The following is a 27,756-nucleotide window of genomic DNA, read 5'->3' as shown; positions in this document are numbered from 1 at the left end:
AACTCCAGTCCTTTCTTGAAGGGAACATATCCATTACAGGACTATCCAAATCTTCTGACACTTCTCTGCCACCTCCTATAGTGACGAAAGGCAAAGAATGACTGGGGGATAGTGGGAGGGATATTTAAGCCTTTGGCGGGGGTGTCTTTGCCTCCTCCTGGTGGCCAGGTGTTGTATTTCCCAACAGTAAGGAATGAAGTCATGGACTCTCCCTGCCTTATGGAAGGAAAACTAAAGTGAAACCTATCTGTTCCCAAGCTCTTAATGCAGAACATAAAAATCCCCATAACTGTTCCCAGTAATCTCCCTAAAGGAGATATTAACCCTTAATCCTATTGAGGTATAGAGGAGTCACACTGTGGCCCTATACAGGAGTCCCTGCTATAACAATAAAGCAAACTTACCCTCTAGGATCAATGCTGTGGAACAGATACAGCCTCAAGTGTGACAGCCTTGTAGCGACGCTCTGACAGGGACCTGAGTGATTAAAAGCAGGCAGTGAAACTCGTCAACACTGATTGTTCAGGAGTTGTTAGCTAACAGCCTGAATGGTTTTGAAAAAAAACTTTCCCTGCATCTCCAGACATTCATCAATACTCTCACTGAGAGGTTTATATGATTACTTAAAACTCCAGTCCTCTCTTGAAGGGAGCATACCCATTACAGGACTATCCAATTCTTCTGACACTTCTCTGCCACCTCCTCTAGTGACGAAAGGCAAAGATTGACTGGGGGGGATAGGGGAAGTGAAAAGAAAATATAAGCATTTGGCTGGGGTGTCCTTGCCTCCTCCTGCTGGCCTGGTGTTGTATTTCCCAACATTAAGGAATAAAGTTGTGGACTCTCCCTGCCTTATGGAAAGAAATCAGAATCTGAAAGTAACTAGTACCTCAAGTACAAGAAGATCAGATTTATCACTGTATGGCCATGACAATAAAGACTTAAAAGAACACGAAACCCCACATTTTTATTTCATGATTCAGATACAGCATACCGTTTAAACAACTTTACAATTTACTACAGTTATCAAATTTTCTTTGTTCTTTTCGTATCCTTTGATAAGTAGAGAGGTAAGCTCAGGAGCGTGCATGTGTCTGCAGAACTATATGGCATCAGTTTTGCAAGGATTTTATAGCAAGAGCACTACATGGCAGTACTTGTTCCAGTTATTTTGTGATCCAGACGGGCAGGCTACCTATATAGGTGTCTCTTCAACATAGAACATGAGGACAAAGCAAAGTTGATAAAAGAAGTATTGTCTGAATCATGAAAGAAAACCTCTTAAAAACTGTGCATGCTCCATGCTCCCTAGAGGCCAGAAAACATAATTTATGCTTACCTGATAAATTTATTTATTTATGGATATGGTGAGTCCACAGAATCATCAATTACTAGTGGGAATATCACTCCTGGCCAGCAGGAGGAGGCAAAGAGCACCACAACAAAGCTGCTATATATGTCACTTCCCTTACCCATAACCTCCAGTCCCTCAGTCAAAGGGAAAATGGAAAAAGAAGATAACACAAAGATGTAGAGGTGCCTGAAGTTTTTGAAAAAAATAACCGTCTTAAAATAAAGGGTGGGCCGTGGACTCACCATATCAGGAAAGAAATACATTTATCAGGTAAGCATAAATTATGTTTTCTTTCCCAAGATATGGTGAGTACACAGAATCATCAATTACTAGTGGGAACCAATAACCAAGCTAGAGAAGACAGATGATTAGGGAGGGACAAGACAGGTAACCTAAACACAAGGCACCACAGCATGAAGAACCTTTCTCCCAAAAGAAGCCTCAGCTAAGACAAAAATATCAAATTTGGAAAATTTAGAAAAAGTATGCAGAGAGGACCAAGTTGCAGCCTTGCAAATCTGTTCTACAAAAACTTCCTTCTTAAAAGCCCAAAAAGAAGGGACAGCCCTAGTGAAATGAGCTGAAATTCTCTCAGGAGGCTGCTGTCCAGCAGTCTCATAAACCAAACGCATTATACTACTCAACCAAAGAGAAAGAAGTAGCTGAAGCTTTCTAACCCTTATGTTTCCCAGAGAAACAAACAGCAAACAATCCTTAGTCGCCTGTAGATAGAAAATAAAAGCATGCACAACATCAAAGTTATGCAACAAATGTTCCTTATGAGAAGATAAGGACACAGAGAAGGAACAACAATTTTCTGATTAATATATCTATCTGAAACCAGCTAACTAGTACGAATAACCGCCTTAACTGCATGAAAGATAAGGCAAATCACACTGCAAAACTGAGAGCTCCGAGACTCTCCAAACAGAAAAGATAGCAGTGAGAAACAAAACCTTCCAAGATAACAACTTGTGGAAAATAAAGGCTCAAACAGAGCCTACTGCAAAACTTTAAGAACAAGGGTAAACCCCTAAGGGAGAGCAACCAACTTAAACACAGGCCTGATGTAGACCAGTGCCTGTCAAAAAGATTGCACATCTGGTACGTCCAACAGATGCTTATGTAGCAAAAAAGATAATGCAGAAAACTGACCCTTCAGGGTACTGACTGACAAACCCTTCTCCAGACCACCCTGGAGAAAGGATAAAAAATGCAGAAAACCCCCCAGCTTAGATAAAACTAAGCGTCCAATCTTCAAGCAGTCAGCTTCAGAGATTTAGATGAAGGAAAAGACCAAGAATCAGAAGTCCTTCCTCAGAGGTAGTCTCCAAGGTGGAGAGACGACATTTCCACTAGGTCTGCATACCAGATCCTGTGAGGCCACGCAGGGGCTAATAAAATCACCTCCGCTCTCACCTGAAAATATGAGTAATGACTCATGGAAAGAGAACAAACAGAGGAAAAAAGGTATGCAAGACTGAAAACCAAGAAAAACGTCAGAACATCCATCAGGATGGTCTGCGGATCACATGACCATAAACCGTACCTTCGAAACGTCCACAGAAACCAACTCCTGAAACCCCCATGTGAGGGTCTACCTAGAGAACACTTCCGGATGGAAATGCTCACTCCCCGGGATGAATCATCATTCTGTTTAGAAGTCCAACTCCCAATTGTCCACCCCTGGAAAGTGGATGACCGACAGCAAATGTGAGCTTTCTCCCACTGAACAATCCAAGTCACCTCCTACATAGCTAAGGAACCCCTAGTTCCTCCCTAAAGGTTGATATAAACCCTTGAGGTGATATTGTCCGACTAGAACCAAGCTAGGTACTACTGAGGTCAAGTCATCAGAGCATTACGAATTGCTCTCAACTCCAAGATGTTTAAAGAGGAGAGCAGACACTTCGGAGTCCATAATCCTTAAACAAGACCCAGACAGCTTACCAGCCCGGCAGGTTGGCATCCGTGGTCACATCACCCAGGAATATCTCCAGAAGCACGCGCCCGGAGATAGATACTCCTGAAAAAATACTACGGAAGAAAGTCTCTTGTCATCTGATCTAAATCTATCCTTTAAGACAGATCTGAAAGTTCTCCATGTCATGGAAAATAGCAAAAGGAATGATATCCATGGGATACCATCAGACCAATTCCCTCCATACACAGGGTCACAGAAAAGTGAAGAAATATCAACTGCAGCTAAATCCAAACTTCCAACCTCCTGGTTACAAGATGGCTAAGCTATCCACCGGCCACTAGAGCTTACTGTTGACCGGACAGAAGACTGCAGAGTGAGGAAAAGGAATAAATCCTTGATTTTCTGACCTCTGAAAGACATCTCCTAGATAAAGAATCAAATAAGGTCCAAGCATACCGCACCTGGTGTTCCCAGGCGGTTTCCCATCCAGGTACTGACCAGACCCGATCCTGCATAACTTCCGAGATGAAACAAAATTGGGTGCATTCAGGGTATTGTGACGGTAGTCCCAAATAAATTACCCTTGTGGATAGAACAAGGGAACTCTTCTCCTGATTTATTTCCCATAACCGGAAAAGAAGATTGGACAAGATCTCTTAAAAGAGAGTTAGCTCAAAGTCAGGACGATACCTGAACTATATATTGTCCAGAAAAACACACTTGCAATATCCCAAGAAAACTAGAGAAGATTCTGATTAAGGAAACAATAAATCTCTCAGGTCTAAGTTCGTTATGAACAGGCCCACTAGAACCAAAGTAGAAAGGATACTACTTTGAAGGACAGAATCTGAAATATAGGAGTTAAATACCTATATCCCGTTCCCAAACTGGGACTGGAACTGTCACTCCCATAGATGAAGACCCTGAATTCAGTTCAAGGAATGCCTCTCATCCTACATGGATTGCAGATACTCTGGAAAGAGAAATCTGCCCCTGGGAGGAAAACTTAGATTGGACTCGAAAAGGCATGACCCAAACAAAGTCTCATCCTTAAAAGGAGACACTAGAAGCGTGTATTTGGAGAAAACAAAAAAAAAATTGAATCTGCCACTGCAGAACTATAAAGCCTCGGTCCTAGGCTGTACCACTAAATCACAGCTAGGCTTCTCAGCTGACCATAGATTTCAGCCACAATGCCCGGCGGCTAGTACAGCAAGTCTAATAAGACAAGACATTGCTCTAAATGAACAATTTTAACCTCCAGCTTCTTACCTATGTCAGAAAGAAAACTAGATTATCTCTGCAGAGATCTAAAATCTCTGATTAAAAGTAGAAAGTTGCCTTCTATTAAGACACCGTGCATTTCAAGAGAGATAGCAACAGGAAATCCTAAAACGGTGAAACAGGGAGAAATATCCCCAGATTCTCTATAACAATCCTGCAAACATGTCACAGCACGTCTAGAACCCTTCCAGAGAGGAAAGAAAAATATAGAACTGATAAAGTTCACAAAACTCAGAAGGAAAGACAACGATAGGGATCGGTGTCCTCCAGTCAGCCAAGACCTCCTGACAATATAAGAGGCTTTGAAGCAAATAACTGAAGAATACCACTTCAGTAACAGATGAAGGAATTATACTGTCCAGATCTGAGAATTCAGCCTCAAACTACCGGTGAATCCTCTTCACTAACTTGGAAGAAGACAAACCTGCGCAGCAGCATGTGGAGCAGAAACCCTCTTATCCGAGACTTAAAATGTTCTCTTGCCTTTTCAACAGACCAAGCCACAGATCCTGCTGAAGATACCTGAGCTTGCAACTTCTGTAAGCAAATACACTCCTCCAGGAGATTGCGAGGAACCACAGGGCACTGCATGTGACACTATATAGGCTTGGGACATAAAAGGAGAAAGCTGTGGCAGTGCCTTAAAAGCAACATCCTTGGAGACAAAGTTCAAACCAATCTGTACATTTAATAGCATTTGCGAAAATCAGAGGTACAGAAAAAATAAATGTTTAAACCAATTCTTAGTTGAGCAAGCCTTCCACACAACTTCAGCATCAGTAGAAGGAATTATACTACCTGAATCCGAAATTTCACCCTCAGATGCACATGAAGAATCTTCATCCTCAGACTTCTGAGAGGAAATACTTTGATTAGCCACTTCAGGATCAGAAACCTTGCTTACTGTTTCTTTAATATGTCCTTTTGCGTTTTCCCTGCAACATGGGAAAAAGCAGACAGCCCCTCAGATACCGCAGAAGATACCTGGGCAGCAATATCTTGCAAAATAACTCCAGACAGAGCATGAGAGGAAATGCAGGGCACTGCATGTGCAGATGAATAGGATTGGGACGCTTGAGGAGAAAGCTGCGGAACATCTGAAACAGGAGGCTCCTAAACAGCATCCGCCTTAGCTAATGATGGCTCAGGGTCAAAAAGTCTATTTCTATAAGTTAAAGTTCTTTCAATACATGAAGAACAAAAAGGTACTGAGGGTTCCACCTGGGCATCAAAACATAAGCTACAGGTAACATCCTGCACAGCCTCCTGTTCCACAATACAAAAAGAAGCAAATATTTTTTATCTTTTAACAAAGGATATAATACAGAACAAAAAAAAAAACGTTAAATAAATGTTCTCTTTAAAATTTACCAAATCAAGAAAACATACCCCAGCCAACTTTACAATTACTGAGGTGTCCTACCTGTCCTGCAACCCACAGCAAACAGAGGAAAAAAGCAATCCCGTTTACAATCCGGATTTCCAGAGAAGCAAAAACAGCAAGAAGCCTTCTAAACAGCAGAGCCATCTGAAATATGGGCACCTCACTCTTACAGGAAGTTAAAAAAGTACCAAAAAAACCCTCTGACATCACAGAAACAGAACCTCCCTAAAAGGGGCGGTCCTACAGCTGACAAGCCATTTAAAAAAAAAAAAAAAAATAACTTTCTTGAAAAACAGGCTTAAAAACAAACAATAAAACCCACCAAAAAAGTAAATAATCTGTTACTAAAAAACGGATCTTCACTGAGCCATCAATAAAATAAATAACTCCTCACACTAACAGTGCCATAAAAACCTGCACCATGACAGGAATAATAAAACACGTCCCTGCAGCGTTTCAGCTGAATAAGTGTCAAATTTTTCCTTGTTACATAGAAAAATAAACTGGCACTTACCTCAATATTAATCTGTCCGGCAGCAGGACAGCTCACTTGGTTTAAGAGGATGCCATCCCTCACATGGAGCTGTTTTGGGAAAACGCAGTGAGGATTGTACCCCTCAAGTTCCCAATTGCTTAAAAAGCCACCATTGCCCTACTGAAGAGACTGACATGGGCTAAGGCTAGACCCTTTAGAAAGATCAGAGCAAAACTACTCTGCTTTAAAATAAAAAAAATCTTGATTTTAGATCAGACACCAAAACTTCACCTCCTCCTTGCACCGCAGGCAAAGAGAATGACTGGAGGTTATGGGTAAGGGAGGTGACATATATAGCAGCTTTGCTGTGGTGCTCTTTGCCCCCTCCTGCTGGCCAGGAGGGATATTCCCACTAGTAATTGATGATTCCGTTGTCTCACCATATCTTAGGAAAGAAATATTCTGTAACATAGACTCACTTAAAGGGACATTGATCACCTCTTGTTTTTGTGTAAAAATTGTGCTTTTTGATTTGCAGAATTTTGAATAGAACCTACGTTTTTAGAATTTGCTTTTTGTTTTCTCCAGAGAGCTTGGCACAATCTAACTTTTTAACACAATGCAAAAGGTGTTTAATGGTTCTTTAGGTTCTAGACACGTCAAATGCATTAAATGGCAAGTGAATAAAAAGAAAAATAACATAAAAATACCCCAAAAACAAAGAAAACATAGGATTGTGCAGTGTAATATACTCACCTCTGTGTTTTTGGAGCTACTGAATGCTTCACAGTACTTTTTCCCTGAAATAGGAGAAACAAAATATTAAACTGCAATATAATAATATCTGAACAGAAAACCTACATTCAGTGTGGTATTTATATATCCCCAGGGCACATCACCCGGCTAATATTAAATTCTTATAATGCTTATTATCTTTAATTACATTTATGTTAAAACATGCAATTAATTTGTGCTTTGGATAGCAGAAAATGTTATAATATTATAAAGTATTACACTACTCCCACTCAGCTACTTCATAATGCCATCTGTCTGGCAAATGTTTCTGTGGAGGATATTGTAACCCTTATATAACACTCCCCATACGGATAATATTATCTTGAACATTACCTGCATGACCTCATTACTGAAACGTGCTCGTTGTTGGTTCCATTAAAATGTGGGTATTTTAAATAATTCTATTGTTACATTTAAAAACAAACACTACTTTACAATAAAAACAATACCTAGTTATACATTGTGCACAAACATTCATATCCTGTTAGTTTAAATTTGAACAGCAAATTGCTCCTCTTTAATATATGTGACAGTTTCTTTTTGCCTACAATGTCTCCTCATTTCTTTTTAAAATGAATGGAATCTTCGGGATGCCATTAAACTATTACAAAAAAAATGAGGATGCCATAGGAAAGGAAAAATATTAAGCCCACCACATAGGAACAAAAAACATAATTTATGCTTACCAGATAAATTCCATTCCTTACTGTTGAGAAATACAACACCTGGCCACCAGGAGGAGGCAAAGACACCCCAGCCAAAGGCTTAAATATTTCTTCCACTTCCTCATTACCCCAGTCATTCTGCCGAGGAAACAAGGAAAAGTAGGAGAAACATTAGGGTATAAATGGTATAAACTCCAGGACACTGAATGAAAAATGGAAGGGAACAAAAAGGAAGAGGTGGACCCAATTTTGAGGGTACCACAGCCTGCTAAACTTTTCTCCCGAAAGCTGCTTGTAAAATATCAAACTTGTAAATTTATGAAAAAATATGTAAGGAGGACCAAGTAGCCGTCTTACAAATCTGATCCATAGAGGCCTCGTTCTTAAAGGCTCAAGAGGAAGCCACTGCTCTAGTGGAATGAGCCGTTATCCTCTCAGGAGGATGCAGTCTCGTAAGCTAAGCAGATGACACTCCTTAACCAAAAAAGATAGGGAAGTCGAGGTAGCCTTCTGCCCCTTACGCTTCCCTGAATAGACAACAAACAAAGGAAGATTGTCTAAACTCCTTAGTAGCCTGAAGGTAGAACTTCAAGGCGTGAACCGCATCCAAATTGTGAAGTAAGCGTTCCTTCAATAAAGGAGGATTAGGACACAAGGAAGGAACCGCAATCTCCTGATTGATGTTGCAATCTGACACAACCTTAGGAAGAAAACCCAAATTAAGTACGTAAAACTGCCTTATCTGCATGAAAAAAAAAAAATCAGATAAGGGGACTCACATTGCAAAGCAGAGATCTCAGAAACTCTGCACGCAGAGGCAATAGCCAATAAAAAGAGAACCTTCCAAGATAACAATTTAATGTCAACGGAATGCAGAGGCCCAAACTGAACCTGTTGCAAGACCCGAAGAACAAGATTTAGGCTCCAAGGAGGAGCCCCAGATTTAAACACAGGTCTGATCCTAAATCAGAGCCTTAACAAAGGACTGTACTTCTGGAAGCTCAACCAGTCTCTTGTGCAATAAAACCAACAGGGCCGAAATCTGTCCTCTCAGGGAACTAGCAGAAAGGCCCTTCTCCAGCCCATCCTGGAGAAAAGATAAGATTCTGGCAACCTTAACTCTGTGCTAGGAAAAAAACACGCTGTTCACACCAGAATAAGTAGGTCCTTCACACCTTGTGGTAGATACGCCGACTAACTGGTTTACGAGCTTGAATAAGAGTATCAACGACACTCTCAGAGAAACATCTCTTGGCTAAGACTAAGCGTTCAATGTCCACACAGACAGCCTCAGATAATCTAGATTTTGATGAACAAATGGACCTTGCATCAGCAGGTCTCTGCGACAAGGTAACTTCCACGGAGGCGATGAGGACATCCCCACTAGATCCGCGAACCACGTCCTTCGTAGCCACGATGGAGAAATCAGGATTACTGATACCCGCTCCTGCTTGATGCGGGCCACCACTCGAGAAAGAAGGTGTAATGGAGGTAAAAGATACGAGTTTGAACCTCCAGGGCACTGCTAGTGCATCTATTAGATCTGCTTGGGGATCCCTTGACCCGTACCTGGATAGCTTGGTAATGAGATGGGGCGCCATGAGATCTATCTCCGGTGTCCCCCACTTGCTGCATATCTTACCCTGGATGGAAGGATTGCCTGCTGAGAAAATCCGCCTCCCAGTTGTCCACACCCGGAATGTGGATCGCTGACAGCGAACAGCTGTGGGTCTCTGCCCACTCCAGAATCTGAGATGCTTCCTACTGAGTCCTCAACCCCTGTGCCTTCCTGGCACCACAAACAGCTTTCCATCCGGATAGGCTTGCGTCCGTAGTCACAATCTGCCAGGATGAGAGACAGATCTGAATGATTGCCGTTACACTGCCTCAGCATACACCATCGTAAAGGTCCGAGATGGAACCTGGTAAAAGGAATGATGTCCATGCAGGACACCATGAGACCAATCACCTCCTTACACTGAGCCACAGAGGGAGGTCCGGAGGGCAAGACATGCCGAAGTTAGCTTGCACCGTCTCTGGTCTGTTAGAAATATCCTCATGGATATAGAGTCTATTATAGTACCCAGGAATTACACCCTGGTACTTGGGATAAGAGAACTCTCTTCCAAGTTTATCTTCCATCCATGTGATCGAAGAAGACTGAGAAGGAACTCCGAGAATTCTTCCGCAAGACGAAAGGATGGTGCTTGCACCAGAATATCGTCCAAGTATGGGGCTACTGCAACGGCCCCCAGAACCTTCATAAAGATCCTTGGAGCAGTAGCTAGGCCAAACGGAAGGGCAATGAACTGGAAGTGCTGGTCCAGGAATGCAAACCTCAGGAACTGAAAGTGTTCCCTGTGGATTGGAATATGAAGGTAAGCGTCCTTCAGATTTATAGTGGTCATAAACTGGCCTTCCTTAATCAAAGGAAAGATGGACATTATCGTCTCCATCTTGCCGGAAGAGACACTGAGAAATGTACTATAATCACTTTAGGTTCAGAATTGGGCAGACAGTTCCCTCCTTCTTTAGAACCCCGAAAAGGTTTGAATAAAACCCCAAACCTTTTTCTTCGATAGGCACCGAGTCAACAACTCCTAGGAAGGATAGATCCCGAACACACCCTAGAAAGGCATCCCTCTTTTCTGGTCTGGTAGACAGATTAGAGAGAAGGAATCTACCCCTTTGGCGGTTGAGAATTGAAGCTTATCTTGTATCCCTGAGATACCACCTCCAGGACCCACAGATCCTGTATGTCCTTGAACCAGGCGTCTAAAAAAAAAAAAAAGAGAGAGACAGTCTGCCCCCTACACGGCCCGATCCAGGATCTTATTCTGCTTGGACTGAGCCGGCTTCCAAGTACTTTTGGGTTGCTCGGGCTTGGAGGAGGATTGTTGTCGTTGGGATTTGTCAGAACGAAAGGAACGAAAATTAGAAGGTTGTGGTCTCTTAGACTTCTTGTTCTTATCTTGCGGTAGGAAAGGCACCCTTGCCTCCGGTAACCGTAGAAATAATGGACTCCAGGCCCAAATAAAATCTTTCCCTTGAAGGGAAGAGAAAGGAGTCTGGACTTAGAAGTCATATCTGCAGACCAAGACTTCAATCAGAGCGCCCGGCAGGCTAGGACCACAAAGCCAGAGGCCTTTGCATGTTCGCATCACAGATCAAAGAATTAGCAATTCTCAGAACTTTAATTCTGTCTTTAATATCCTCGAGGGGAGACTCCAACAAAGAGTCGCACCAGTAGGTAGCCGCTCCGGCAACTGTAGCCACTGGTTGAAACAAAAATACCTGATGTTGAAACATCTTTCTCAGAAAGGTTTCCATTTTCTTATCCATCGGCTCTCTGAACGAAGAACTATCCTCAAGAGGTATAGTAGTACATTTAGCAAGGGTAGAGAAAGCACCATCCACCTTAGGAATGGAGCCCCACAAATCCAATTGAGAGTCTGGGACCGGGAACAATCTTTTAAAATTAGACGAGGGGGAAAAGGAAGAACCAATTCTTTCCCATTCGTTCTTAATAATGTTCGCCATTTTAACCGGCACCGGAAATGTCAAAGGAACTTTCCTGTCTTTGTAAACCCTATCTAATTTAGGTAACATAGGTTCTTCAGGCAGCGCGGCCTCTGGAACCTCTAACATAGACAGAACGTTCTTTAATAAAAAACGCAAGTGCTCAATTTAAAATTTTAAAGGATGGTTCCTCTGCAGCAGGAGGCTTAGATGCCATGGACTCCAACCCAGAAAGTTCACCCTCTGAAGCTACAGAGGTTAACTCATCATCAGATAAATGGAACATAATAGCTAAATCCGAAAAATATTTAGATGACTCCGGATCAGGAGAGCTATATTTAAACTTTCTCTTGCGTTTATTAGAGCGAAGTAATGCACTGAGGGCCGCAGACACCGCCGTTTGTAACTGCGCTGCAAAGTCCGCAGGAAGAAGGCCCCCTCCGGATGGAGGATTAGATGTGCTATGAGGAACTGCATGTGGAGTGGATAATGTAGCAAGGGTAGTAATCTCATGGGACGCCGAGTCCTGAGAAGTAGACGTCTCAGAGGGACTAAGAGACTTAGCAGGCTTGTCTCCCTTCTTAGACTTTATAACGGTGTTAAGGCATGTGGAACATAATTGAGTGGGCGGGAAAACCACGGCCTCCTCACAATATAAACAGGTATGATTTAGTACAGAAGGAGTACCTTCTAACATGTCAGAGTCCTCCATAGCTCAGGTATACCCACAGAAGGACACAAATAAAAACTTTTTTTATCATAGAAAACTGCACCTTTATACTCCAAGAGTTAACAGATAGAAAAGCAGCACCTGGCAAAAGTGTCTACGAATGTGATGATCGCTAGCAGCTTCTGTGTTTTCGTTGTGAAACATTTCTAAAGAATTTTCGGAGGAAGAGAGCCCTAAAAAGGCTAAATATTCTGGATCCGATTTGTTTGCCGTTTTTAATACAGGCCGTATACAACAAATGAACAGTGTCTGAGAATACATGACATTTTTTCTTGATTCTAATTACGCATATTATATGTGGACATTGTTGATTGTATATGATATAACAGGATTATATTCCTAAATTTTTTTACTTGCCCAATATATCTTTACATTTGTTCTTATTTTTCTGCATGTAGATATATTTATATTTATTTTAGGGGATCCATTGTGTGTCTACTATTAGCGCCCATATATCTTATTTTTCTCCAACATAGGTGTGTCCGGTCCACGGCGTCATCCTTACTTGTGGGATATTCTCTTCCCCAACAGGAAATGGCAAAGAGCCCAGCAAAGCTGGTCACATGATCCCTCCCAGGCTCCGCCTACCCCAGTCATTCTCTTTGCCGTTGTACAGGCAACATCTCCACGGAGATGGCTTAGAGTTTTTTAGTGTTTAACTGTAGTTTTTATTATTCAATCAAGAGTTTGTTATTTTAAAATAGTGCTGGTATGTACTATTTACTCAGAAACAGAAAAGAGATGAAGATTTCTGTTTGTATGAGGAAAATGATTTTAGCACCGTAACTAAAATCCATGGCTGTTCCACACAGGACTGTTGAGAGCAATTAACTTCAGTTGGGGGAACAGTGTGCAGTCTCTTGCTGCTTGAGGTATGACACATTCTAACAAGACGATGTAATGCTGGAAGCTGTCATTTTTCCCTATGGGATCCGGTAAGCCATGTTTATTACGATGGTAAATAAGGGCTTCATAAGGGCTTATTAAGATTGTAGACTTTTCTGGGCTAAATCGATTCATTTTTAAAACATATTTAGCCTTGAGGAATCATTTTATCTGGGTATATTGATATTATAATATCGGCAGGCACTGTATTAGACACCTTATTTCTCTGGGGCTTTCCCAAAGCATAAGCAGAGCCTCATTTTCGCGCCGGTGTGGCGCACTTGTTTTTGAGAGGCATGGCATGCAGTCGCATGTGAGAGGAGCTCTGATACTTAGAAAAGGCTTTCTGAAGGCGTCATTTGGTATCGTATTCCCCTTTGGGTTTGGTTGGGTCTCAGCAAAGCAGATACCAGGGACTGTAAAGGGGTTAAAGTGTTAAAACGGCTCCGGTTCCGTTATTTTAAGGGTTAAAGCTTCCAAATTTGGTGTGCAATACTTTTAAGGCTTTAAGACACTGTGGTGAAAATTTGGTGAATTTTGTACAATTCCTTCATGTTTTTTCGCAATTGCAGTAATAAAGTGTGTTCAGTTTAAAATTTAAAGTGACAGTAACGGTTTCATTTTAAAACGTTTTTTGTACTTTATTATCAAGTTTATGCCTGTTTAACATGTCTGAACTACCAGATAGACTGTGTTCTGAATGTGGGGAAGCCAGAATTCCTGTTCATTTAAATAAATGTGATTTATGTGATAATGACAATGATGCCCAAGATGATTCCTCAAGTGAGGGGAGTAAGCATGGTACTGCATCATTCCCTCCTTCGTCTACACGAGTCTTGCCCACTCAGGAGGCCCCTAGTACATCTAGCGCGCCAATACTCCTTACTATGCAACAATTAACGGCTGTAATGGATAATTCTGTCAAAAACATTTTAGCCAAAATGAACCCTTGTCAGCGTAAGCGTGGCTGCTCTGTTTTAGTTACTGAAGAGCATGACGACGCTGATATTAATATCTCTGAAGGGCCCCTAACCCAATCTGAGGGGGCCAGGGAGGTTTTGTCTGAGGGAGAAATTACTGATTCAGGGAACATTTCTCAACAGGCTGAACCTGATGTAATTGCATTTAAATTTAAGTTGGAACATCTCCGCATTCTGCTTAAGGAGGTATTATCCACTCTGGATGATTGTGAAAAGTTGGTCATCCCAGAGAAACTATGTAAAATGGACAAGTTCTTAGAGGTGCCGGAGCTCCCAGAAGCTTTTCCTATACCCAAGCGGGTGGCGGACATTGTTAATAAAGAATGGGAAAGGCCCGGTATTCCTTTCGTCCCTCCCCCCATATTTAAAAAATTGTTTCCAGTCCCCAAGGTCGAGGGAGCGGTTTCTACTTTAAACAAACGCACCACTATACCCATAGAGGATAGTTGTGCTTTCAAAGATCCTATGGATAAAAAATTAGAAGGTTTGCTTAAAAAGATGTTTGTTCAGCAGGGTTACCTTCTACAACCAATTTCATGCATTGTCCCTGTCACTACAGCCGCATGTTTCTGGTTTGATGAGCTGATAAAGGCGCTCGATAGTGATTCTCCTCCTTATGAGGAGATTATGGACAGAATCAATGCTCTCAAATTGGCTAATTCTTTCACCCTAGACGCCACTTTGCAATTGGCTAGGTTAGCGGCTAAGAATTCTGGGTTTGCTATTGTGGCGCGCAGGGCGCTTTGGTTGAAATCTTGGTCGGCTGATGCGTCTTCCAAGAACAAGCTACTAAACATTCCTTTCAAGGGGAAAACGCTGTTTGGCCCTGACTTGAAAGAGATTATCTCGGATATCACTGGGGGTAAGGGCCACGCCCTTCCTCAGGATCGGCCTTTCAAGGCGAAAAATAGACCTAATTTTCGTCCCTTTCGTAAAAACGGACCAGCCCAAAGTGCTACGTCCTCTAAGCAAGAGGGTAATACTTCTCAAGCCAAGCCAGCTTGGAGACCAATGCAAGGCTGGAACAAGGGAAAGCAGGCCAAGAAGCCTGCCACTGCTACCAAGACAGCATGAAATATTGGCCCCCGATCCGGGTCCGGATCTGGTGGGGGGCAGACTCTCTCTCTTCGCTCAGGCTTGGGCAAGAGATGTTCTGGATCCTTGGGCGCTAGAAATAGTCTCCCAGGGTTATCTCCTGGAATTCAAGGGACTTCCCCCAAGGGGGAGGTTCCACAGGTCTCAGTTGTCTTCAGACCACATAAAAAGACAGGCGTTCTTACATTGTGTAGAAGACCTGTTAAAATTGGGAGTGATTCATCCTGTTCCAATAAGAGAACAAGGGATGGGGTTCTACTCCAATCTGTTCATAGTTCCCAAAAAAGAGGGAACGTTCAGACCAATCTTAGATCTCAAGATCTTAAACAAGTTTCTCAAGGTTCCATCTTTCAAGATGGAAACCATTCGAACTATTCTTCCTTCCATCCAGGAGGGTCAATTCATGACCACGGTGGATTTAAAGGATGCGTATCTACATATTCCTATCCACAAGGAACATCATCAGTTCCTAAGGTTTGCATTCCTGGACAAACATTACCAGTTCGTGGCGCTTCCTTTCGGATTAGCCACTGCTCCAAGGATTTTCACAAAGGTACTAGGGTCCCTTCTAGCGGTGCTAAGACCAAGGGGCATTGCGGTAGTACCTTACCTGGACGACATTCTGATTCAAGCGTCGTCCCTTCCTCTAGCAAAGGCTCACACGGACATTGTCCTGGCCTTTCTCAGATCTCACGGCTGGAAAGTGAACGTGGAAAAGAGTTCTCTATCCCCGTCAACAAGGGTTCCCTTCTTGGGAACAATTATAGACTCCTTAGAAATGAGGATCTTTCTAACAGAGGCCAGAAAAACAAAACTTCTAGACTCTTGTCGGATACTTCATTCCGTTCCTCTTCCTTCCATAGCTCAGTGCATGGAAGTGATCGGGTTGATGGTAGCGGCGATGGACATAGTTCCTTTTGCGCGCATTCATCTAAGACCATTACAACTGTGCATGCTCAGTCAGTGGAATGGGGACTATACAGACTTGTCTCCGAAGATACAAGTAAATCAGAGGACCAGAGACTCACTCCGTTGGTGGCTGTCCCTGGACAATCTGTCTCAAGGGATGACGTTCCGCAGACCAGAGTGGGTCATTGTCACGACCGACGCCAGTCTGATGGGCTGGGGCGCGGTCTGGGGATCCCTGAAAGCTCAGGGTCTTTGGTCTCGGGAAGAATCTCTTCTACCGATAAATATTCTGGAACTGAGAGCGATATTCAATGCTCTCAAGGCCTGGCCTCGGCTAGCGAGGACCAAGTTCATACGGTTTCAATCAGACAACATGACAACTGTTGCGTACATCAACCATCAGGGGGGAACAAGGAGTTCCCTAGCGATGGAAGAAGTGACCAAAATCATTCTATGGGCGGAGTCTCACTCCTGCCACCTGTCTGCTATCCACATCCCAGGAGTGGAAAATTGGGAAGCGGATTTTCTGAGTCGTCAGACATTGCATCCGGGGGAGTGGGAACTCCATCCGGAAATCTTTGCCCAAGTCACTCACCTGTGGGGCATTCCAGACATGGATCTGATGGCCTCTCGTCAGAACTTCAAAGTTCCTTGCTACGGGGCCAGATCCAGGGATCCCAAGGCGGCTCTAGTGGATGCACTAGTAGCACCTTGGACCTTCAAACTAGCTTATGTGTTCCCGCCATTTCCTCTCATCCCCAGGCTGGTAGCCAGGATCAATCAGGAGAGGGCGTCGGTGATCTTGATAGCTCCTGCGTGGCCACGCAGGACTTGGTATGCAGATCTGGTGAATATGTCATCGGCTCCACCTTGGAAGCTACCTTTGAGACGAGACCTTCTTGTTCAGGGTCCGTTCGAACATCCGAATCTGGTTTCACTCCAGCTGACTGCTTGGAGATTGAACGCTTGATTTTATCGAAGCGAGGATTCTCAGATTCTGTTATCGATACTCTTGTTCAGGCCAGAAAGCCTGTAACTAGAAAGATTTACCACAAAATTTGGAAAAAATATATCTGTTGGTGTGAATCTAAAGGATTCCCTTGGGACAAGGTTAAGATTCCTAGGATTCTATCCTTCCTTCAAGAAGGATTGGAAAAAGGATTATCTGCAAGTTCCCTGAAGGGACAGATTTCTGCCTTGTCGGTATTACTTCACAAAAAGCTGGCAGCTGTGCCAGATGTTCAAGCCTTTGTTCAGGCTCTGGTTAGAATCAAGCCTGTTTACAAACCTTTGACTCCTCCTTGGAGTCTCAATTTAGTTCTTTCAGTTCTTCAGGGGGTTCCGTTTGAACCCTTACATTCCGTTGATATTAAGTTATTATCTTGGAAAGTTTTGTTTTTAGTTGCGATTTCTTCTGCTAGAAGAGTCTCAGAACTATCTGCTCTGCAGTGTTCTCCTCCTTTTCTGGTGTTCCATGCAGATAAGGTGGTTTTACGTACTAAACCTGGTTTTCTTCCAAAAGTTGTTTCTAACAAAAACATTAACCAGGAGATTATCGTACCTTCTCTGTGTCCGAAACCAGTTTCAAAGAAGGAACGTTTGTTGCACAATTTGGATGTTGTTCGCGCTCTAAAATTCTATTTAGATGCTACAAGGGATTTTAGACAAACATCTTCCTTGTTTGTTGTTTATTCAGGTAAAAGGAGAGGTCAAAAAGCAACTTCTACCTCTCTCTCTTTTTGGATTAAAAGCATCATCAGATTGGCTTACGAGACTGCCGGACGGCAGCCTCCCGAAAGAATCACAGCTCATTCCACTAGGGCTGTGGCTTCCACATGGGCCTTCAAGAACGAGGCTTCTGTTGATCAGATATGTAGGGCAGCGACTTGGTCTTCACTGCACACTTTTACCAAATTTTACAAGTTTGATACTTTTGCTTCTTCTGAGGCTATTTTTGGGAGAAAGGTTTTGCAAGCCGTGGTGCCTTCCATTTAGGTGACCTGATTTGCTCCCTCCCTTCATCCGTGTCCTAAAGCTTTGGTATTGGTTCCCACAAGTAAGGATGACGCCGTGGACCGGACACACCTATGTTGGAGAAAACAGAATTTATGTTTACCTGATAAATTTCTTTCTCCAACGGTGTGTCCGGTCCACGGCCCGCCCTGGTTTTTTAATCAGGTCTGATAATTTATTTTCTTTAACTACAGTCACCACGGTACCATATGGTTTCTCCTATGCAAATATTCCTCCTTAACGTCGGTCGAATGACTGGGGTAGGCGGATCCTGTGAGGGATCATGTGACCAGCTTTGCTGGGCTCTTTGCCATTTCCTGTTGGGGAAGAGAATATCCCACAAGTAAGGATGACGCCGTGGACCGGACACACCGTTGGAGAAAGAAATTTATCAGGTAAACATAAATTCTGTTTTAGTACCTTTATACTCCCAATGGCTGGGGCACTCACCACCTCCTAGACCCAGACAGTTTACAGACGAAACGCTCTCCCCAGGTTCAAGTCTCAGCTGGAATGGAGGAAATGAACATAGACCACACCCGGTCACATGGAGTGCCAGCAAGTAGTAGGAGCTGTGCAATACTTTCAAAAACAAAAGTAAAACCAGTTTGTTCCAGCCAAAAACACAGAGTCTATCAGCATAGGAAAAAAAAAATTACACAAAGCAGCATGTAAATAATTAATACACTGATGAATTAACCACAACTGTTCAATAAACCCCCTTCAGAGGATTTTAACCTTGGATCCTATCAAGGTATAAAGGAGCCACACTGTGAGCCTCTTATAGCGTTTTATGTGTTAAAATTAAACAATATTAGCTCCAGGATCCATGCTGTGGAACAGAACACAGCCTCTTAAGTGTGACAGTCTTATAGCAGCGCTCCTGACATGGACCTGAGTGGGAAAAAGCAGGCAGTGAAACTCGTCAACACTACTGCTAACAGCTCCTAAGCAATCAGTCTGGATGGTTTTGAAGAAAAACTTTCCCTGCATCTCCAGATTATAACTTTCATCAATACTCTCACTGAGAGGTTGACATGACTACTTAAAACTCAAGTCCTATCTCGAAGGGCAGATACCCTCTTTCAGGACTCTCCAAATCTTCTGACACTTCTCTGCCACCTCCTAACATGACGAAAGGCAAAGAATGACTGGGGTAATGAGGAATTGGGAGGGATATTTAAGCCTTTGGCTGGGGTGTCTTTGCCTCCTCCTGGTGACCAGGTGTTGTATTTCCCAACAGTAAGGAATGAAGCCATAGACTCTCCCTATCTTAGGAAGGAAAGTACCAATATCTTCACTTACAGGTGACGTACATAACACCTGAGAACCAACAAGTGCCACTCACCACACTACACTGTCCTGCAAAAGTAGAATACTTTACCAATACTGTACTTGAAAGGGACATGCAATATAAATACATTCAATCTAATTCTGATAGCAAATGTACCTTTATTTTTTTGTTGAGACTTAAAGGGACATAATACTCATATGCTAAATCACTTGAAACTGATGCAGTGTAACTGTAAAAAGCTGACAGGAAAATATCACCTGAGCATCTCTATGTAAAAAAGGAAGATATTTTACCTCACAATCTCCTCAGCTCAGCAGAGTAAGTTCTGTGTAAAAAGTTATACTTCACCTGCTCCCAGCTGCAGGTAAAAAAATGAAGAAATGAACAGCAGCCAATCAGCATCCGCAGTGCTGAGCTCATGAACTCTTACTGTGATCTCATGAGATTTGACTTAACTCTCATGAGATTTCATAGTAAGCTTCCTTTACCTGATTGGTGAAATAATATGAGAGTTCACGAAGCTCATCCCTTCAGTTGTCCCGGGACAGACATACTTATATGCTGCTTAGAAATCCTTTACAATGGGAGGTGGCTACTGAGGAACTTTTGGGGTAAAATATCTTTCTTTTTTACATAGAGATGTTCAGGAGATATTTTCTAGTCAGCTTTTTACAGCTATGCTGCATCACTTTCAAGTGTTTAAACATTTGGGTATTATGGCCCTTTAAAGGGAGACCAAACCCAACACATTTTCTTTCATGATTCAAGTAGAGCATGCAAATTTAAACAATCTTCTAATTTACTTCTATTATCAAATTTTCTTTGTTCTCTTGGTATTTTATGTAGAAAATCAAGGGTGTAAGATCAGTTGCAATTTTGCAAGAATGATATACATTAGCAAGAGCACTAGATGGTAGCACTGTTTCCTGCCATTTAGTGCTCCAGAAGCCTACCTAGGTATGTCTTCAACAAAGAATACCATGGAACAAAGCAAATTTGATAATTTGGAAACTTTTTTTTAAAATTGTATGCTCTGTCTGAATCACAGAAAAAAATGTTTGGGCTTCATATCCCTTTAACCTCTTTCCACAAGAGCATCCTAAGGTAGCCTTGTTGGCTTGCACTTGAGCACTATATGTATAAGAAACAGCATGTCATTTTAAACAAAATTCGAGTTTACCATTTATCATCAAATTTGCTTTGTCCCCTTTGCATCCTATGTTGAAGAGTAAAGCTACGTAGCCTCAGGATTAGCAATGCACTACTGGGAGCTAGCTGAGCACATCAGGTAAGCCAATGAATTGCCACCAATCACCAGCTAGCTCTCAGAAGTGCATTTTTGCTCCTGAGCATACATAGGTATGCTTTTCAATAAATGAGAACAAAGATAAACAAGAAATCAAAGCACATTTTATAATAGAGGTAAATTGGAAAGTTTGAAATAGCACACTATCTTTATGATAAAGTTTTATTGTGACTTTACTGACCCTTGAAGACGTGCACCCAAGTATAAACTAAATGGAGCTAAGTTTCAATAATGGATTTGTTAATTTGATAACAGAAGTAAATTAGTTGCTTTTTTTGTACAGTTTACATAAACCATGAAAGTTTAGTTTTGGCTTCCATGTCACTTCAAAGCTAATGAAGGAATAAGTGCATTTGGCAACACACAACATAAACAAAGGGAATTTCTAAAACACCGCACTCCGTTTCCAGTTTTGGTGTAGAATACCTTTCGGGCTTGCGGAAGTTTTGTTCCAACCACATCTGCTGGCAGCACTGGAAGAGGAGGATGCTGTGGACCTGAGTGCATGTTGGTGCTGACGTGGTTCATGCACTCTTCTAGTGTAGAATAAATATGTGAACAGATATCGTGCAGCAGAGAGCAGGCTGAATTTAATTTCTGAAAGATAAATTATTATTTATTTATATAGTGCTGGTGAAGTAGATGTAAACATGAGAAGGTAACAAGAAGATGAGAGAAGTAGGTCTGGATCAAGCAGTGTTGAAAAGTGGTAGAGTATCTACAGCAAGGCTAGAGATATAGAAAGCAGAATTTATGTTTACCTGATAAATTTCTTTCTCCTACGGTGTGTCCGGTCCACGGCTTCATCCTTACTTGTGGGAATATTCTCTTCCCTAACAGGAAATGGCAAAGAGAGCACAGCAAAAGCTGCCCATATAGCTCCCCCTCTGGCTCCGCCCCCCAGTCATTCGACCGACGGTTAGGAGGAAAAGGAGAAACTATAGGGTGCCGTGGTGACTGTAGTGTACAGAAACAAAAATTTTTAAACCTGACTAAAAGCCAGGGCGGGCCGTGGACCGGACACACCGTAGGAGAAAGAAATTTATCAGGTAAACATAAATTCTGTTTTCTCCTACATTGGTGTGTCCGGTCCACGGCTTCATCCTTACTTGTGGGAACCAATACCAAAGCTTTAGGACACGGATGAAGGGAGGGAACAAGTCAGGTAACCTAAACGGAAGGCACCACAGCTTGCAACACCTTTCTCCCAAAAACAGCCTCCGAAGAAGCATAAGTATCGAATTTGTAAAATTTGGCAAAAGTATGCAGAGAAGACCAAGTCGCTGCCTTACAGATCTGATCAACAGAAGCCTCGTTCTTGAAGGCCCATGTGGAAGCCACAGCTCTAGTAGAGTGAGCTGTAATTCGTTCAGGAGGCTGCCGTCTGGCAGTCTCATAAGCCAATCGGATGATGCTTTTCAACCAAAAAGAAAGAGAGGTAGCAGTAGCCTTCTGCCCTCTCCTCTTACCAGAATAAACGACAAACAAAGATGATGTTTGTCTGAAATCCTTTGTTGCTTCTAAATAGAATTTTAATTCGCACAAACGGATATATTTGTGCCATATCTTATGGTAAATCTTCCTAGTCACAGGCTTTCTGGCTTGAACCAGAGTATCTATAACTGAATCTGAAAACCCAAGCTTAGATAGAATCAAGCGTTCAATTTCCAAGCAGTCAGTTGCAGAGAGACTAGATTTGGATGTTCGAATGGACCTTGTACTAGAAGATCCTGTCTCAAAGGTAGCTTCCATGGTGGAGCCGATGACATATTCACCAGTTCTGCATACCAAGTCCTGCGTGGCCACGCAGGAGCTATTAGGATCACCGAGGCCTTCTCCTGTTTGATCCTGGCTACCAGCCTGGGAAGGAGAGGTGGAAACACATAAGCTAGATTGAACGACCAAGGCGCCACTAATGCATCCACTAGTGTCGCCCTGGGATCCCTGGATCTGGACCCGTATCGAGGAACTTTGAAGTTCTGACGAGACGCCATCAGATCCATATCCGGAGTGCCCCATAGTTGAGTTAACTGGGCAAAGACCTCCGGGTGGAGTTCCCACTCCCCCGGATGGAAAGTCTGACGACTCAAATAATCCGCCTCCCAGTTGTCTACTCCTGGGATGTGGATTGCAGATAGGTGGCAGGAGTGATCCTCCGCCCATTTGATGATCTTGGATACCTCTGTCATCGCCAAGGAACTCTTTGTTCCCCCCTGATGATTGATGTACGCTACAGTCGTCATGTTGTCAGACTGAAATCTTATGAATCTGGCCTTCGCTAGGTGAGGCCAGGCCAGGAGCGCATTGAATATCGCTCTCAGTTCCAAAATGTTTATCGGGAGAAGGGACTCTTCCCGAGACCATAGACCCTGAGCTTTCAGGGAGTCCCAGACCGCGCCCCAGCCTAAGAGACTGGCGTCGGTCGTGACGATGACCCACTCTGGTCTGCGGAAACTCATTCCCTGAGACAGGTGATCCTGAGTCAACCACCAGCGGAGCGAGTCTCTGGTTACCTTGTCTACTTGAATCTGGGGAGACAAGTCTGCATAATCCCCATTCCACTGTTTGAGCATGCACAGTTGCAATGGTCTTAGATGAATTCGAGCAAAAGGAACCACGTCCATTGCTGCAACCATTAGTCCTATTACCTCCATGCACTGAGCTATGGAAGGCTGAGGAATAGATTGAAGAACTTGACAAGCGTTTAGAAGTTTTAATTTTCTGACCTCTGTCAGAAAGATCTTCATTTCTACAGAATCTATTATTGTTCCCAGAAAGGGAACCCTTGTAGACTGGGACAGGGAACTCTTTTCTACGTTCACCTTCCACCCGTGAGACCTGAGAAAGGCTAATACAATGTCTGTATGAGCCCTTGATCTGGAAAGGGACGACGCTTGGATTAGGATGTCGTCTAAGTAAGGTGCCACCACAATGCCCCTCTGTCTTAGAACCGCTAGTAGGGATCCTAGCACCTTTGTGAAAATTCTAGGAGCAGTGGCTAAACCGAACGGAAGAGCCACGAACTGGTAATGTTTGTGAGGAAAGGCGAACCTTAGGAACTGATGATGATCTTTGTGGATAGGAATATGTAGGTACGCATCCTTTAAGTCCATGGTAGTCATGTATTGACCCTCCTGGATTGTTGGTAAAATCGTTCGAATGGTTTCCATTTTGAACGATGGAACTCTGAGGAATTTGTTTAGAATTTTTAAATCCAGAATTGGCCTGAAAGTTCCCTCTTTTTGGGAACTACAAACAGGTTTGAGTAAAACCCCAGACCTTGTTCCGCTGTTGGAACTGGGTGTATCACTCCCATCTTTAATAGGTCTCCTACGCAATGTAAGAAAGCCTGTCTCTTTATCTGGTCTGAAGATAAGCGAGACATGTGGAACCTTCCCCTTGGAGGAAGTTCCTTGAACTCTAGAAGATACCCCTGAGAGACTATTTCTAGCGCCCAGGGATCCGGAACATCTCTTGCCCAAGCCTGAGCAAAGAGAGAAAGTCTGCCCCCTACTAGATCCGGTCCCGGATCGGGGGCTACCCCTTCATGCTGTCTTGGTAGCAGCAGCAGGCTTCTTGGCCTGTTTACCCTTGTTCCAGCCTTGCATTGGTTTCCATGCTGGTTTAGGCTGGGAAGCGTTACCCTCTTGTCTAGAGGCTGCAGAGTTAGGAGACGGTCCGTTCCTGAAATTGCGAAAGGAACGAAAATTAGATTTGTTCTTAGCCTTGAAAGGCCTATCCTGTGGGAGGGCATGGCCCTTCCCTCCAGTGATGCCTGAAATAATCTCCTTCAATTCTGGCCCGAAAAGGGTCTTACCTTTGAAAGGAATATTAAGCAGTTTTGTCTTGGACGACACATCCGCCAACCAAGATTTTAGCCAAAGCGCTCTGCACGCCACTATTGCAAAACCTGAATTTTTCGCCGCTAATTTAGCCAATTGAAAAGCGGCATCTAAAATAAAGGAATTAGCCAACTTTAGTGCGTGAATTCTGTCCATGACTTCCTCATATGGAGTCTCCTTATGGCGCGGATTTTCTAGTTCCTCGAACCAAAAAGACGCCGCCGTTGTGACAGGAATAATGCACGAAATTGGTTGGAGAAGGAAACCTTGCTGAACAAATATCTTTTTAAGCAATCCTTCCAATTTTTTATCCATAGGATCTTTGAAAGCACAACTGTCCTCAATGGGAATAGTCGTGCGCTTGGCCAACGTAGAAACTGCCCCCTCAACCTTAGGGACTGTTTGCCATGCGTCCCTTCTGGGGTCGACAATGGGGAACATTTTCTTAAATATAGGAGGTGGGACAAAAGGTATACCTGGCTTCTCCCACTCCTTGGTCACTATGTCCGCCACCCTCTTGGGTATCGGAAAGGCATCAGCGTGCACAGGGACCTCTAAGAATTTGTCCATTTTGCACAATTTCTCTGGAATCACCAAAGAGTCACAATCATCAAGAGTAGTTAGGGCGCGGAGATGTTCTAACTTAAATTTAAATGCCACGATATCAGGTTCTGCCTGCTGAGAAACTTTTCCTGAATCAGAAATTTCTCCCTCAGACAGACCCTCCCTCACTGCCAATTCAGACTGGTGTGAGGGAATAACAGATAAATTATCGTCAGCGCCCACTTGCTCATCCTCTGTATTTAAAACTGAGCAATCACGCTTTCTGGGAAATGCTGGCAGTTTGGATAAAAGATTTGCTATAGAATTATCCATTACTGCAGTTAATTGCTGCAAAGTAACAAGCATTGGCGCGCTAGATGTACTAGGTGTCGCCTGCGCGGGCAAAACTGGTGTTGACACAGAAGGAGAGGATGATGAACTATCCCCACTACCTTCATTTGAAGAATCATCTTGGGCAACCTTATTAAATGTGACAGTACTGTCCTTACTTTGTTTGGACGCCATGGCACAATTTTCACATACATTTAAAGGGGGGAACCACCTTGGCCTCCATACACACAGAACATATGCTATCTGAAGGTATAGACATGTTAGACAGACTTTGGCAGGCTATTAATGCAATAAAACCGTTTTTAATCAAAACCGTTACTGTCTCTTTAAATAATAAAAAGAGTACACTTTATTTCTGAATGTTTGAAAAACTATGAAGGAAATATCCGATCTTTACAAAATTTGCACCCTAGTGTCTTAATGCTTTGAAAGTATTGCACAAACCGGAGCTAATTGTTCAATTTACCAGTTTAAACCCACTATAGTCCCTGCCACAGCCTTTGCTGCGGCTTTTACCTTCCTTGGGGGTTATTCACCACAGAAATAAGCCTTCTTGAAATCGTTTTTATGGCCACAGGACCCTCTTACATGAACCTGCATGCACTGCTTCCAGAAGTAACTGCGCAACTGAGGCGCGAAAATGAGTCCTCCTCCCTCTGCATACCAGAGTGAAGGGGCCTTCCTGACTAGATTAGGTGTCTAAACAACTGCCAGGCGTAATAAAAACATTCCCAAAAGTGTTTCAAAGTCACAAAACACTCCAAAAGTCATATAAATATTATATAAATCAATCGATTTAGCCCACAATAGTGTCAACCAGTATAGAGCCCATTTATAAGCCTTCATTCTGTTATGAGTCTAAGAAAATGGCTTACCGATCCCATAAGGGAAAATGACAGTCTTCTAGCATTACTATGTCTTGTTAGAAAAGAGACTAGTCATACCTGGAGCAGAAAAGTCTGCAAACTCTTGATAGAAGAAATAAAACTACAACTAACACCACATACTCTTTACCATCCCCGTGGAGATGCTACTTGTTCAGAGCGGCAAAGAGAATGACTGGGGGGCGGAGCCAGAGGGGGAGCTATATGGGCAGCTTTTGCTGTGCTCTCTTTGCCATTTCCTGTTAGGGAAGAGAATATTCCCACAAGTAAGGATGAAGCCGTGGACCGGACACACCAATGTAGGAGAAATGTGCAGAGTTATTGAGTGCTTTGAATGTTAGGTTCAGGATTTTAAAGTTTATTCTGGAGGCTAGAAGGAAGGATTGGAAGAGAAGGGCAGCAGACGAGGAGCAATGTGTTAAGATGATCAGTGTGGCAGAGGGTTTCATTATGGATTTTAAAGGGAGACCAGAGAGGAAAGAGTTACAGCAGTCATGATGGGATTTGACTACAGAGTGGATTCAAATCTTAGTTGTGCTGTGTGAGGAAGTTGTGAATTTTGGAAATGTTTTTTAAAGGAGGAGGCAGGAATCAGTCAAGGAATGGATGTGAGAACTGAATGAAAGATTTTATTCAAGATGCATTTTACTAAGCAGAGCAAAACTAAAGCTTAATAAAATGCATCCTAATCAGTAATAAAAATGAGATTAGAAAGTTGTTTTAGATTGCATGCTCTATCAGAATCAAAACAAAGTAGTGCAGTTGAACAGAAAACTTGTTATCTAAGGATTTTTTGACAAACTAATTGGATACAACAGACAGTTATGTTGTCTTAAATGAGACAAGGCTATAGAATTCTCAAGGAATTTAAAAATAATCCTAGTTATTTGGTACACAAGAAAAACTTGTAGATTCATTTTAGTTTATTTGTTTGAAAACTAGATAGTTAATATTAGTTTGGTAATGAAGCTAAGATTAGTTAACATGACATATTCATTCATATATTCATACGGCACAAAATCCAAGACCTGACTTGATCGCTGTAATACAATCCCCATTGATGTCTATGGGGACAAGAAAGTTATGTAAAAACCTAACACCCTAACATAAACCCTTAGTCTAAATAACCGTAATCTACTGCCCCCCGACATTGCCGACACTAAATAAACCTATTAACCCCTAAACCACTGCCCCCCCCCGCATCGCTAACTCCTAATAAACCTATTAACCCCTAAACTGCTGACTCCCCACATCACTACTACAATAAAACTATTAACCCCTAAATCGCAGGCCCCCCACATCGCTACTACTATAATAAAACTATTAACCCTAAACCTAACTATCCCCTAAACTTTAAATTAAATTTACAATATAACTATCTTAAAATAAATAAATAAAAAAAAAAAAACTTACCTGTGAAATAAAAAACACAAACTAAGATTAAACTATAAATAAACCTAACATAACTATTTAAGAAAATAAAAAAAACTAAATTTGAAAAGCCATTAGGATTTACGCAGCTCT

The 27,756-nt window shown here is 42.6% G+C and overlaps 1 protein-coding gene across 1 annotated transcript in view; it reads right to left on the bottom strand.

Moving 5' to 3' along the window:
• Nucleotides 1–27,756, bottom strand: part of LOC128654401 (pleckstrin homology domain-containing family A member 3) — a 242,946-nt gene that overhangs the window by 18,291 nt on the left and 196,899 nt on the right. Inside the window, exons 5-6 of the mRNA XM_053708297.1 lie at nt 21,039–21,209; nt 7,178–7,221 (exon numbers count right to left, since the gene is read on the bottom strand). Of these exons, the coding sequence (XP_053564272.1) occupies nt 7,178–7,221; nt 21,039–21,209 (215 nt within the window). The remainder of the gene's footprint in view (nt 1–7,177; nt 7,222–21,038; nt 21,210–27,756) is intronic.

Source organism: Bombina bombina, chromosome 3, assembly GCF_027579735.1.
Source record: "Bombina bombina isolate aBomBom1 chromosome 3, aBomBom1.pri, whole genome shotgun sequence".
NCBI lineage: Eukaryota > Metazoa > Chordata > Amphibia > Anura > Bombinatoridae > Bombina > Bombina bombina.
The sequence above is the reverse complement of the archived record's forward strand: the minus strand, read 5'-3'. Positions and strand labels throughout refer to the sequence as shown.